The sequence below is a fragment of the Scomber scombrus genome, chromosome 9 (assembly GCF_963691925.1).
Source record: "Scomber scombrus chromosome 9, fScoSco1.1, whole genome shotgun sequence".
Classification (NCBI taxonomy): domain Eukaryota; kingdom Metazoa; phylum Chordata; class Actinopteri; order Scombriformes; family Scombridae; genus Scomber; species Scomber scombrus.
In genome coordinates, this window is record NC_084978.1 from 24,427,811 (window position 1) to 24,442,037 (window position 14,227).

Consider the following 14,227-nt stretch of genomic DNA (forward strand, 5'->3'; position numbering starts at 1 on the left):
AAATGAGTCGTGTACTTGTTTAAACGCTGCAGACAAGAATTAAAAAAAACAAAACACTTTGAATATTCAAAACAGTTACTCGCACACATGTATAATAAAGAAATAATTTATTTAGTCCTGATGTCTGATGGCAATCACAAAAAGACAAGCATAGGCATGGTGTTAGCCATCATGGCAGGTTACAGTCTTTCCATTACCTAAACACTTCCTATGACGACTGGGGGGGGGGTAATAATCATCTTGGAAACATTTAGCTTGTTGACAGCAGGGTGAGCTGACAGCTTTTTCCATTTTCTAACTTGGATAAAAAAGGAAAAAGACTATCAGTGAAAGAACTGCAACCACACTTTTCTTTGTTAAAAAAGAGCACACTTCCATAAAATGATTTACAATCACTTCCTCGTTCGCACATAAACATCAAAAGGCTACGGGAACCATGGAGGGGTTCACATAGACTCAGTTACACAGAATGTTTGGACATTGGAGCTAATAGAGGTGCAAAAAATTCTTCACAGTACAGACTTCACCTCATATTGTACTGCTTTGATTTGTTTTATTTAATACGAGAAGGTAGTCTTCCCTGCTTTAGACTTGCACACAGGGTGAAACATAAGAGACATAAAAATGAGGGTCCTGGGCAAAAAAAAAAAAAGAAGCACTTTTAATAAATGTAACCACAGCAGAGACAGCAGCTTCTTTACTAACAATGTGACGCTGCCATTTTGTTTTTGCTGCAGCAGGTAGTGGCAACATAAATGGTTCATTTCATGGGGGAGGGGGGGTAGAAACCTAACAACCTCTGACTTTAATGGTTTTTTTTAAACCATAAATAAAAACATGTTGCCAAAAGGAAGGGGGGGAAAAAGGGAATCATTACTATACTGTTCATCTACAAAAACATCCTGACAAAAACACAGGATAGAGCAGCCTGTAGTGTTGAAAACCCAACAGTGGTAATCATCTAATTCTGTCCACAATTAACTGCTCATTAAGGGCAATTATAGCTGCAGCATGTCATTGGGGGAAAGGGGAGGTCAAAGCTGAAATGTTAAAAAAAAAAAAAAAAAAAATCACCACAGTTCACAGCCTATACCATAAAAATAATCAGAATATCTCCTTGAAAAACAAAACTTCTCTTACAGTATAACAGTAAGGAAATCTCCATAGTTCTACCCTGGAAGTAGTTTTGTTCCTTTACAAAGAAAATGTCAGCTGTTGGAGACCTGTGCCCACATTCATCTCTCAGCCACGAACTTTAAACTATGTATGACATATGACAAGGTTAATATGTACATAATTACAAACAAAGCAGGAAAACAATAAGTTAAATTTTTTCTTACAAAAAAAAAAAAACTGCACACTGTGTACATACAGAGGCCTGCGGACTGAAGTTCTCCAGCACTAAAAAGTTTAATATACACATCCAAATAGTCTTTTTTTTTTTTCCCTCGTTTTGTCCAGTGCTCGATGTCTCTCCAGTGAGGGGAACTGGTGGGACAGATTTGCAGGATAGCCACTTATATGAAAACACGGTATCACTATGAAGCCAAGCACCATCCCGAGATCCTCTACTAGCAGCTGGTGCTCGGCGTCTTCAGTCCATCCCAGTTTGACTAGGTTTTTTTTTTTTTTTTTTTTTTTTTTACCTCTACACGCATCAACTTGTCCATGGCTTTAGTTTCCTTAATTCAAAAAAACACATCTGGACCCTCCCGCTAGAAGCCATGAAAACTGCTGTTTAGAAGCAAAACATGGAATATTTTCACTTTGACTAAATCTAAGCGATGGTGAGGTGGAGGGTCTGAGGAAAAACTCGTTCCCTGGAGAGAGAGAGAGACACAGAGATCTAGATAGAGAGGTCTGTTCTTTTACAGCCATCCTCTTTGTGCGTCCCGTGCTCACTTTGGAGACAAGTCCTGGAGGGAGGTGAAGGGCGAGTTGCTGGACGAGGAGGGCGACACTCCCTCCATTTTGCCCGGGGAATCTGTGGAGGAGCTGACGCTGCTGAGGCTGCCGTCCAGCAAATCTGGAGAGTGACTGAAAAAAAAAAGAAAAAAGGTTACGTTCTGTGAGACTGCAGGCTGTAGGAACTTTGAGTGTTGCAGGAGCCTATTTAAAGCACTGCTGAATCATACAGTATATATAAATAAAAATTAAACCTTATGGGGCATAAGGTTTCACTTTCTAAAGATAACCCATCATAAACACACAGATTGTGACTAATCTATAAAAAATTATTTATGCTGATATTGACCTGAAATAAATCTTTTTACTAATATATATATATATATATATATATATATCTATATCTATATCTATATATATATATTTATATCTATATCTATATCTATATCTATATAGCAATTAGACAAATTATGTTGCTGCAGTATATCTCCAATTTCAGTTGAGTAAATAACTGAAAATACGTAACTAAAACTAAAACTTTAAATGTAACAAAGCTAATCCAACCACAGCTCTTCAAGCTGTAATGTGGCTGGCTGGCTTGCTTGACTTATCACCCAATTGTGTGATTTTGACACTTCTCATCTTACCAGGAGCTCAGTTCTGACAGGTTGGACACATCAGAGGACAGCATGGTGGTGGTGCCCTGGAAGAGCCTCTTAGGTTGACTCTCCGTCTCCATCTCACCTGTGGAAGAAGAAAGAGAGCCTTACATTAAAAAGATCTCTCTCAGAGCATGTGGTCTTTAGCTGATCTTGTTGTGATAGATATTTATTAGTCATTCTAAAAGCACACAGGGATGCATTACGGTTTTCCAGCTATGTGAAGCAGCTCACCTTTACGTTTCATTGGCCCGAGTATGCTGGCTCTGATGCAGTTGATTGGGCTTTGACTCCGCCGGCTGAGGAACACAAAACATGCACGTTGTCACACCAGCATACGTGTTCATTAAAAGCCACAGTCAACTGGAGCTGCTAATGATGCTGTACGAAAGCATCTACCACATTAATATTTATCATAAAGCTACAATTATGAAGTCATAATAACTAAACTGCAGAGAAATCAGCATTTCTCATAGCAGACATATTGACTTGTCACAGAATATAAAGCACAGGTGTTACTGGTAACATTAATTATGGCTCCGTTCCATTTAAGTGTCCCAGTAAGACAGGCGTGCACAATATCAGGGCCCTGCCATTGGAATTCACTCATTCATTAAGTTATTTATTCCTGTCTTCCTACCGTAACATGTCATGTCTTCTGTGAAAAATGCCTGTTGTCTTATTTTGTAGACAGACTAGCAATGGGAAACCCATTTTATGCAAACAGGGGGGAAATTACAGTCAAATTGGGGCCAGCTGGTGCTATTGTAGCCTCACAGGAAACAGTACAGCAGATGTTCATCAACTACACATTGAATAAACAGCAAGTAAAAACTGGTGAATTGTAAAGGACATAAATGAAAGACTTGTTCCTCACCTGAATCGTCGTGTTGGGCTGGGTATTGGGCTCGGTGTTAGGCCGTTGCTGCTCACAAGAATTTGTAGTGAAGGAGAGAAACACTGCTGCTTGCAAGAAAGAAAATGATTTTTAAAAAAAAATAAAAATAGACACTTAGACAAGAGGGTAACAGCCCAAGCATCCAAAAATACATTTACTTATAACCAGATTACAGCTTCAGTAAAGTTAATATTCTATAGAGGAGCATGTGCAACCCAATTAGCAGTAAATTTACTGTTTCTATATGAGATGTGGCCTGGATGCGAGCCTGCACTGAGCTGGGGAAGACAGCTGCATGGATTAAAATGACAGCGTATCTGTTGCATGTGACATGCACATGAAAAACACATTTGACACGCTTGTTGTCCAGACACAGGGTTACCCAAAATGCTCAGGACTCTTATTTACTTGTTTTTTTTTCAGCGGCTAATAAATTGTTTCCTGCAGGCTACCACACAGTCCTCCATTCATCAATCTGGGTTGCGAGTTACTGGTGAAATCAGGTTACCGCAAACCATGGAAACAGTTAAACCATTACCTTCATCTGGTTATTCATAGTGTTATCAGGTTACGTGTGTGTAAACATACAGAGGTCAGATGTACCTTTTTTCCTATCCCTCTGGTTGGGGATGGTGCAGGAGACACGGGGACAAAGTCAATGCGCTTCGGAGACGACGATGCAGACTTCTCCAAGTCATTGTCACTCTATAAAAACACACAATCGCCAAACACATTAATCACGCCTCAGTGTATGTCTATGATACTGGGTAGTGAAGTAGTAAAAAACCCATCAAAATCTAGTGTTGGAGTATTATACTACCAACTCAGCCTGACCTTGAGAGACTGGTGGCCCTGTTAACTCCAAAGTGTTGATCTAGCATGTTTGTACTTGCCCCCTCTACAGAAATACAGAGGGGCCAACAATGGCCCAGGGCCAAAACATGCAGTGGGAAGGTACATGACAACAGAACATATCAACAGCACTGATGGGGGTTTGGACGAGCTGTAATGAAGAGTTAATTCTTTACCAGACTCAGGCTTTCTTCCCAGGATTGGCTTATCTGCATAGCGGCTTGAACTTCCCTGTGTGTGCAAGAGTAGAAAACAAGGAAGATGTTCTCAGCATTGTCCTTAAAACAAAGTGATGACAATTAAAGCCAATCTCTTCATCCAGCTGGTGCGTTCATAAATACACAGCTTACCGCTCATGAGCAGTTTCTCTGTTCATCACATCTACACCCTCCTCCTGCAAGAGCAAACGAGAGGGTTAATGGTTTTGAAGTATTAGTTTACTCACTTATTTAGCATTTTCCCAACTACACATGCTCTTTAACAACATTATAATTCAGGCCTGATTCATTACTCCATCGCTTCAAATATGGAGATGAAATTCTCTCTGTTGGAGTATGATACTACCAATTGATCAACTCTGGAAGATCAATGGCCCTGTTAACTCCAAATTGTTACTCTAGCATGTTTATTTGACACCATCACTCCCTATGGCTTGAGAGGGAGACGGCGGTCTGACATGCTCGAACATCAGCATCAAACATTTCCAAACACGACCACTGTGTTCTTACTTGTTTAATCTGATGAAGCCTGGTGCTGGGAACTCGGATGGGTGATGATGGGACCTGTAAGGAAGGATGCGTGTGGATTGAAGGCTCAGGACTGAATCAATTGCGAGACAATTGCTTTATAAAACCATGTGTTTCATTTAAAGATTGTACCATATTGGGCCTGTTGACAACTGTAGTGCTATTTCTCCGGCTACGCAGCACCTCTCTCTGGAACACTTGGGAGTTATCGCTGTAATGAAAAATTCAAACCAAATATATGTCTTAGTCCATTGCCCCTACCCATGAACTCATTATAATGTGATTACATCAGGGAGTTACTTCAATAAATATGTCAGGACATAAAACACAATCAATTAAAAGATTAGTTATTGTAACTATATCATATTGTAGAACCTTAAGCCATTTATCATTGGTGCACTGTTGGATCTCCTCAAGTGTCCATCGGTCTGAACTAATGAAGATGGGATGTCCAGATCCAGCTCCATCTTTTCTTGTGGCATGACTCCTGAGTTGTTCATTTTGCTTGCTAACGCTGCCTGTCACCAGCTCGTTCAATTAAAAACGCTGTTACATTGCTGCTCTCCAAACTTTGCCAACTTTACATGATTACATGAATAATCATCATCATCATCACCATCAATCAAGGCAACTGAGCTGACGTGAGATAAACCCGCTAACGCAATGCAGTCAACAGTCTGCTAAGTTAGGCCCTTTGCTCTCAGTAACTCCGCCGTTTAAGCAACTTCTCACTGGCTAATAAACAAAACGTCTCCTCATATCGAAACTCTACAGTCAGCTACACCTGGCCTGTGCTAACGTTACGACCAGTGACCAACTTTTGCTGATGGATGGTTAGCATGCCACGGCTACATACCGCACAATGCCCGGTAACTGTTAGCTACCGACCGGAGAGTCTGCTGGAGCGACCGAGACACTGCTGGACTACTCCCGCATGTTAGCGCGGTGAAACAGGTGACGTTAAACTACCGACGCCGCCGTTAAGTGAGTCTCATAACGCGAGTGTACCTTCTGACTAGCAGCTACAACCAGCAAACCCCGCTACCTAGCCGCACAGGCTAACTAGCTATGTTAGCATTCATAGCCACAATGCCATGTCCAGAGAGAGGCCGGGTCACCATTTCCCCGGGTAAATGTTCCTGTCCATCAGTCTTATTGTTGCTACGGCTCACAGGAGATAACTAAGACGTATATGCTGTAATTATTAAACGCTACACTGGCCCGTTTTTTTCGTTTCTGCAGAGCACCGCCAAGAATGAGCTGGATCCCAGAGTGGCTAGCGGTTAGCAGCTAACTTCACGCCCCTTTTTATCGTCATCGGATATGTCCAATCAGGGAGCGTCATTCGCCATGCCTATCCAATCAGAAAGCTTCATCTTTTGGCTTTGTCCAATCAGACAACTTCCTCTGCCGGCGTGCTCAGGAGGACTTATGCTTACCTGCAGCGTTTGGTCCTGGACTATCAACTCTACCTGCAGATACTATTTTGTATTGTTTTTCCATCTGGTTGACTGGACTATGGATTTCAACATACCAAATACTCTGCAACGGTAGACATATACTATGAACAGTTTATTTAAATATATGTGTACAAATAGATGATATGGCAGCTGGGCAGATATAGTCTATGGTTTGTTTTCATGTTTTTCTTTTCTTTTTCTCTTTGTAGCTCAGGCCTATGGAATATAAGGGGATGGGGTGTTTGTCAAGTTGTTCTGATAATGTAAAGACCCTGGAGAGAGATCTTATTAATCTTAACTGAGTTTTTGATTCACATTGAGTGTATATTCTTTGCGAGACAATTCCTCTTGTATTGTGTACCTTGTACCCTTATCAAATTGAACTGTTTCTTTATGTCAATAAAGATGTTCTATCATAAATTATATAGCATATCTCAGGTTTATATTGAAGCAAATTTTACATCTTTTCATTTATTTACCTTAAAAAATTTAAATCAACTTAAATGTAAGCCCGCAAGAGGCCCTTAGCGACAACTCAAGGAGGACAGAGGTATAATTGTTCTGAAGCATTAAGCAAATGTTTGCATTTATCAAACTTTTACCAGCAAATGTTTGGCGCTGTCTTTAACATGATTAAACATGAAAAAAAATAACAAAAGGCACTGGACACATGAAATAATGAATGTGAAGACTCTTTGCAAAAGACTCTGTAAAGGTGATGTATGACAAAACACGTCCTAGTGAGGGACCTTGTGTACAGTCAGGGCAGCTTGCAGGTCAAAGTTAGATGACAACAACAACAGGTCAAACATTTATGGTTGTCACCCTGACTGAATGCTAATGCACTTTATTACATTCCTAGAAAACTCAGGAGTTCAGTCAACTCACAGACATGATGCAGAACACTTTGCTGTAACACTGTATACAGCCTGTGTCTTTATCATACTGTTTTGTGAGAGAAAGAGAGGGAGGGGTGGGGGTGGTGTTGATCTTCTCAGCATCACCATTACAGTTCCCCATATTTTCATACATTGGCCCAGGAACTATTTTAATGTTCCAAGTATTTGGTGTGTACAAAGCTTTGATAGTAAAAACCCGCTAGTCACAGGAAGGGTGTGAACATTTAATGGCTGGTGTTGAAATATTCAGTTGACAATGATTTAAGCGATGGCACCACTGAATGAGGTTCAATTATATAGTAACAATTTTTTTTTTAAGTATTTAAATTATGTCTGCCTGATTCAATAATAGGGGTTACAGATAAATTGATTTAAACATATGATTGAGTAACATTTGACTTCAGTTGAAGTTGAAATATTTTCCAGCATTTAAAAAAAACCCAGAAAAAAACCCTCAGTATTACACAAAGAAATTGGATACATGTTCAGACAAAATAACCACTATACACTCATAAATAAGAGGATATTTCATCTTCAGCATATCCATGTGTTCAATTAGGGACAGCAACCGACATTTGTGGTACTTTTTTTAAAACACAATTTATCTTATCATATAACATAATAACATATAACCTCCCTATATGTACATAGAAACTTAAAGAAAATGTAACATCCTCTTTAAAGGTGCTCATAAAGCAGCTATTGATATTTCCCAATAAAAGTACAATTACATTAAAAGAAATAGTTTATAAAATAATAAGTTGTCAATGTTGGAATCTTATGGTAGCACAAAAATTGTGATATTGTAAATTAAGCTAGCAGCATTGCTCTGAATAAATTACTCCATCGCTTACAAAGTGATCAATCAGTGTTGGGGCATTAAAGCATTGTACTAACTCTAAGAAAGCTGGGCTCCATGCTGTTTAACCCAGATGTGGTTCTGTCTAAGGCAATTCATTTTGAACCTAGCGTGTGTGGTGGCTAAAACTGTCAGGATTGTCACTATAACAGTGTATCCTCAGGGACCCTGAGCAGGCTGAGTTGGTTTTTTTATGACAAAAATATGATGCAATCAAATATAAAATGAAACTCAAAAAAAGGAAAAGATATATCCATACGTTAAAAAATGTTACTAGCTGCTCTTCATGCCTTGTATTTCTCCTTCCCGCTTTCACTAATGACGCAGATATGCTGAAACAGAAAACCAACAATTAGTATTGCAGCATGTTATTGATTTACATTATTTGTTCTGTTTTTTCTTGCCCTGGTCAACATCAACAGACAAACAGTACAAACTCTAGTAAGCATAAAAACAGGAGCTACTTTAATTATTATGCTCCTTTATCTGTCTCATATACTTACATTTAGATCTCTAAAGTACTCGTTGTAGTCTAGCGCGTATCCCACCACAAATTTGTCCGGGACCTCAAATCCTACAACTGAAACAAACAGGTAAATTAATTAGTAACTTGTCTTTGCGTTAACTACTGTATACAGTGTAGCATACAGTAATCTACTTACTATAAATTCAACAAATAGTCTGATTTATTATCTTAAACTCACAGTCTGGTCGGTAGCCAACACTCCTTGGTGTTCTCTTCACCAACAAACTGAAGACAGGAACCAAGTTGATGAGCAAAATGCACAAAAAAAAAGACAGCTTTCCAGTGAAAATCACTACATTCATAGAAAACATGACCGCATGATTCCTGTTATAGCATGAGATACAGGAGTAAGTGCTTAAAAGGCAGTGGAAATGGGATTAAATTACCTTGCTACTTTAACCATTTTGGGATTGTACTGTTTGAGGAGTTCCAGTAACGTCTTCATTGTCTTCCCTGTGTCGATAATATCCTTCAAAACACAGCGTGAAAGGAGCTCATGTTAGAAGTTTTGAAATAGAAAGTCGATAACAACAATAATAAAAGATAAAAATCAATACATACCTCCACAATCAAGACATTCTGTGTAAAAAAAAAAAAAGAAGGAAGAATTATTTTAGTGGGACACTCTAGTTGGACACATTGAATGTGAGTGTGACTCAGTTATCTCTGTGACCATGGCTGTGGCCTATTCATTACACTGTTGCGTCAGTGCACAATAATGAGAGTGGTGGGAAGGGAGACCGCAGAGAATAATGCTCACAGTATCACCACAATAACCAGATTTATTCATGGTTATGTTCCCCTCTTCCCTTCTCACCTTGCCTGTCAACGTAGACAAGTCATCTCCTCCGATGACTTTGATTTCACCTGTCGACTGGTCATTCTGTGAGGACGAGAGTCAAGTGGACTTCTTATTATACTGTTGTACAGGTGCAGAGTGTAAATCAAGGAAATATACAAATAAACAGTTTATTGTGTATGTAATGTTGTAAAAAGTGATTGCTATGTACACAGTAGCTCTTGAGGCGGATGAAGTCCACTGTCATTGGGATGGAGCGGTCGCTGTTCCTGTTCAGGGCCTTGATGTAGTCAAGCAGGTCTGCAAAGAACTTGTAGCCCCCTTTGAGGACGCAGAGGGCCACGATGTGGTGCCCCCCCATTTCCTTCATGATCTCTCTGGCCAGTCTCTCTGTCCTGCAATCACGTGTGTGGACGAGAGAGAGTGGGAGAAAGAGAGAGGGGGGGGGGTCAGCTCAGTTTACTGCTACAGTCAGCAGTAGTGTATCCTTTCTGTGTGTGTCAGCAGGCCGAGCTGTCGTTACTAAAGCACTACTGGAGCCCAAACTATAATAAACACCAAAGATTGAGTTTTCACAAGTAAGTTTTAAAGAAAAAGAAAAAAACAACCACTGTGAATTATTAAAGCTAAAACAGAAATAGAAAAGCAGAAATAACGCAATCCATATAAAGTCCAACATGCAACATGGACTTGTGAATATTGTGTAAAAACAAGCCTAAAAAATGTGAATCCTTGCTTTAAGATTCCATTTTTTTTAAAAACTTAGAAACCCTAAGTTCAGTATATAAACTCTTCCTCATGTGTGTCTTTTGTTGAAGCAGACTAGTCAGACCAATCATTCACACGACTCACCTTTCAGCTGACCCCGACAATCCATTACATTTTAACAACCCTGCTACACGCTGCTAAAATAATGTGGAACCCACCTGTCCAAGATGAGTCCATGTGGGATGTAGACCCTATCCAAATCAGTGGCATAGTGCTTTGGTATGCAGAAAAGGTCCAGGTCATACCCCTGCTCCTCATCACTGATCTGGAACACAGCAAGACACAAAAGGGTTAAAAAAAATCTCAGGGGATATTACCTAACACGGAACACGGGGTTTGCATCTGATACAGGGCAGTACGAGGGGAAGGGGCTAAGGTCACTGGCGATTTACATTCCCATCAACTCCCTCCATATATTTCACTGTCTTCAACGGTTTGTCTGCAATGAAATGCAAACCTAGAGGACAATGGCTGAATCTGTACAGTTTAGCGAGCAACCAGGCTCCAACACTGACACAGTTGTTATTGCTTAATACTAACCTGAGGTTATTAGAGAAAGGAATCTCTGTTAACATGTCAGTGAATTCTTCCCTTTGCCTCTACTGAAGGTCTATTCTAAGTAAACCATCTATCCAAATAGCAATTTGACATTTTAACAGACATGCCTTTCCTAATTCTTCAGAAGGTTTTTGATATTTCTCATATTTTGTAAACAACAACAAAAAAAAGGAAATCCAATTTCCTCCTCTCGTACAAACTGTCTGCCACATGAATCCAGATGACAAAACTGGTATCATGTGACAGCTGAGAGGCTGGTGCAGAGTTCGAGGACACTGTGGGAATGATGAGAGAGACCACAAGCAGACTCAGTATTTATAACTTTTATGAAATCTCCTCCCATTTAAACAAATCGACATTGTTGTAACCTAGTCATGAGCAAAGCATGATACCCGCCCTGACATCACATGTGGTTAAACTAGAATAAAGCGTTCCCTACTTACACCCACCAAAATGAAAAACACGTCCATCTGTTTGGGCTACACCCTTTCAATTCCAAATAATACCAACTTATACTGAGCAGATGTCCTCAGGGTCACATGATGCGAGGGAGTTTTTTCCACTGTTACTCAAAGGCATGTTGTCCGTTAGGTAAAAAAACTAAGTTGGAAAGCAAAATATGGAAAACAACCCAATGATCTAGACCAAGGTCAGCGGCGGGGCAATCTTGTAGTTTGTGTTGGCAAAGTCCATGTTTGGCAACAGTCCACTTTACGGCTAATTTCATTTGAAATGGGATACAAGAGGCCGGATCAGATCTTCCACTGACTATTTTAATGCGGTTTTAGCAACATGTGCATTTATCTTCATTATCTGAGTCAGCAATTAGGCATGCTACAGTCTGCTGCCAGGCTTGGTCACAATAAAACACTGGCTGTAATGAAAAAATAGTTCATTGGTTATTTGCTTACTTATTCCAGTACAAAGGCCATCACAGGCCAGTCAGCTTATCTATAATAATAATAATAATAATAATAATAATATGTATAATAATTTCAAAATACACACAGATACCATTCTGTAGCACTGCGTGTTGACTCAAGCTGCCATACAATACCATAAAAGAAAAGCCTTGTACTTGTGCCACTTTCCATATTTAATGCCATTTCCTCATACTGTAGGCTTCACACCTATCCTTCCTACCAATGATGCTTAGATAACTCATTTTGTGTTTTGATTGAAACACACCCTTTGCTGAAACTGATTTTTGTCCTCAGGCAAAACTGTAAAGCATTCACACTCTTCATCGTGCCATTCAGAAAATGTCAGAACACTTGTGGACATACCCTTTTGAATTCAAAAGACATGTTGAATATGCGCCTGAAGCCAGTCAGTCAGACATTTTGTAGGCCAGTTATACACATAAACATCTGCCTTGCACCGTAATGCGTAGCCCAAAGAGGCGCGCACACTCAAAACACGCCCCCTTGTTTGCAGCTCGCACATTTCTTGCTGTAGTGATGTATAATCATATAATTACATAAATACAACCTGAAACCTGCTGTGTCACACACACACACACACACAGTTTTAACGTGCCCGTCCAGAAAAGTCTCTTGCGTGACGTGCGCACAAGCGTGGAGAGCGCGTGTTGGCAGGCCACGCTATAGAGGAAGCACACCGCGTTACACCTCGAAACCTGTTTCCAAGGTGAGCATAAATACTACACACAAGCCATTAAAGACAAACAACCTAAGTTACATTTAAGGACTTTACGTAGCGCAGTAACGCCCACGTACGCCGTGTTATTCCAGTGTGGACATGTAGCGGTATCCTACGACCACCCTGTGTGCTTATTTTGACTGCTGGGGGGGGAAACTTACCACAACACAGGAGCTGGATGTCGCCATGTCTGTGTGGGTGCCTGCCCTTCCCTTTGGTGTAGCCTGCCGTGGTCTTCAAAGAAAGGTAAAAATGACAGCTCGGTTTCGGAGACCCTTCACCTTTATAAAAGCACATACATGTGCTCGCTGGTACAACGGGCACTGCTGTCTTTTTCCGGGCTGCGGCCGTCTACAGTCTCGATGTTGTCTGTGACGCAGGAACGCAGCGGGCCAATCACATGAGCAGTATGTGAGGGGTTAGCCCCGCCCCGCCAGGAGATAAAAAAGTACCATACATTACTGCTGAAAAAACTCTTTAAAAAAACATTCATTACCCTCCGTGGGTATAAATACATTACTGAGTGCCATCCACTATGAGTCTGGCTCTTAAAGTGAAGTCTGAGATTCATTACATTCACTTTTGAGCTAATATGTCATGCTGTATTACCACAACTTGTTTTATTATTTTTAAATTGCATACTATATATACACATTTTAGTCCTGTTTGCAAATTTCATCTAATTTTCTTCGAGATAAAATGTAAACCTGTAGCAGCTCTCCTCACTTACAATATATTTTACATCTTTTTTTTATTGTAAATTATTTTTAAATTATTTAGGATTACTTAATTTGTGTACTTTTTTTTTTACAGTTAAGTGCAACACCAAGGCAAATTGTTAGTATGTGCAATCCTTTTGTACAATGAACCTGATTCTGACTACCATGACCTTGACTGTTGAACCAAACGGTTTATCTTTTTAGGGCAAGAATAGCTCAATGTAGGACAGTATGGTTATACAACTCTCAATCCTATGCTGAGAAAACAACATTTTTGAAGACCAATAAGCAGGGCTTCTTTAAGTTATTACTCAAATATAAACACGCCTGGTTAACACACCAACCCGAAGGATGTTTCTAATGTGGAGGATGAAAACATTGCATCATCACTGATGTCTATACTAACAAGATACATGTGATTAGTGGATTTATTAACTGCAACACCTTTTTTTTTTGTTCATGGCTTCATGCCCCTGTGGATGTTTTTTATGTTGGCAGGACGAAACAGGAGCTGAAGGAACTGGAAGTTGAACTGAAAATTTCTAAAAATAGAGTTGGAGGTGAGGTATATTCCAAGTACAGACACTGTAAAACTACACATAGAAATAACCTTGATTCTCTCAAAAAGTTGCCATTGAAGTCATCCTGCAGTGAGTATGTAGTGTGTGTCACAATAAAAGTGGCAACATTAAGTATACTCAAGGTGTCAGTATGCATACTGATAAATGGTGGATTTTTTGTGTGCTGACAGCTGAGGAGCCTGTTAAGATTTATGGCATCTTCCTAAAGTTGCACTCTAATTGCCCATTAGTGCAAAACAAATAACCTTTTGATTTATTGTACACAAACTCCAAAAGCTGTGTACTACACTGTAAACAACATACTACAGAAATGTAAAATGTTGTAAGGCATTGGGG

The 14,227-nt window shown here is 39.8% G+C and overlaps 2 protein-coding genes and 2 non-coding genes across 5 annotated transcripts; all 4 read right to left on the reverse strand.

The window, feature by feature from the left end:
* Window positions 1–90: 90 nt before the first annotated feature.
* On the reverse strand, window positions 91–6,285 carry pabir2 (PABIR family member 2). Of its 2 annotated transcripts, none has more exons than XM_062426012.1 (10): window positions 5,436–6,285; window positions 5,193–5,271; window positions 5,043–5,096; window positions 4,665–4,708; window positions 4,491–4,545; window positions 4,066–4,167; window positions 3,442–3,527; window positions 2,799–2,863; window positions 2,553–2,649; window positions 91–2,037 (listed from the first exon to the last, which is right to left on the reverse strand). In XM_062426012.1, the coding sequence occupies exons 1-10, from the start codon at window positions 5,558–5,560 to the stop codon at window positions 1,899–1,901; spliced, it is 846 nt and encodes a 281-aa protein (XP_062281996.1). In that variant the 5' UTR covers window positions 5,561–6,285; the 3' UTR covers window positions 91–1,898. The 2 variants fall into 2 exon arrangements, with proteins under 2 accessions (XP_062281996.1, XP_062281995.1); XM_062426011.1 differs by having other exon boundaries at window positions 3,442–3,530.
* LOC133986476 (small nucleolar RNA U109) lies at window positions 4,261–4,409 on the reverse strand. The gene has a single exon (XR_009925505.1). It is a non-coding gene; the product is annotated as a small nucleolar RNA U109 (small nucleolar RNA).
* LOC133986477 (small nucleolar RNA U109) lies at window positions 4,857–4,996 on the reverse strand. The gene has a single exon (XR_009925506.1). It is a non-coding gene; the product is annotated as a small nucleolar RNA U109 (small nucleolar RNA).
* Window positions 6,286–7,629: 1,344 nt separating the features above from the next.
* hprt1 (hypoxanthine phosphoribosyltransferase 1) lies at window positions 7,630–12,938 on the reverse strand. The gene is made up of 9 exons (XM_062425450.1): window positions 12,753–12,938; window positions 10,530–10,636; window positions 9,815–9,998; window positions 9,622–9,687; window positions 9,366–9,383; window positions 9,191–9,273; window positions 8,983–9,029; window positions 8,782–8,858; window positions 7,630–8,610 (listed from the first exon to the last, which is right to left on the reverse strand). Exons 1-9 carry the CDS (start codon window positions 12,777–12,779, stop codon window positions 8,563–8,565), a joined length of 657 nt encoding a protein of 218 aa, XP_062281434.1. The 5' UTR covers window positions 12,780–12,938; the 3' UTR covers window positions 7,630–8,562.
* Between the last annotated feature and the right edge of the window lie 1,289 nt (window positions 12,939–14,227).

Excerpts from the sequence above, each read along its gene's own strand:
- pabir2 (XM_062426011.1), bottom strand. The coding sequence starts at position 5,560 with ATGAACAACTCAGGAGTCATGCCACAAGAAAAGATGGAGCTGGATCTG. Across the intron at positions 5,272-5,435 it reads CCAATGATAAATGGCTTAAG|CGATAACTCCCAAGTGTTCC; the intron begins GTTCTACAATAT and ends TTTTCATTACAG. Across the intron at positions 4,546-4,664 it reads AGAGAAACTGCTCATGAGCG|GGAAGTTCAAGCCGCTATGC; the intron begins GTAAGCTGTGTA and ends TTGCACACACAG.
- hprt1 (XM_062425450.1), bottom strand. The coding sequence starts at position 12,779 with ATGGCGACATCCAGCTCCTGTGTTGTG. Across the intron at positions 9,999-10,529 it reads CATGGACTCATCTTGGACAG|GACAGAGAGACTGGCCAGAG; the intron begins GTGGGTTCCACA and ends ACGTGATTGCAG. Across the intron at positions 9,688-9,814 it reads TCCGCCTCAAGAGCTACTGT|AATGACCAGTCGACAGGTGA; the intron begins GTACATAGCAAT and ends TCGTCCTCACAG.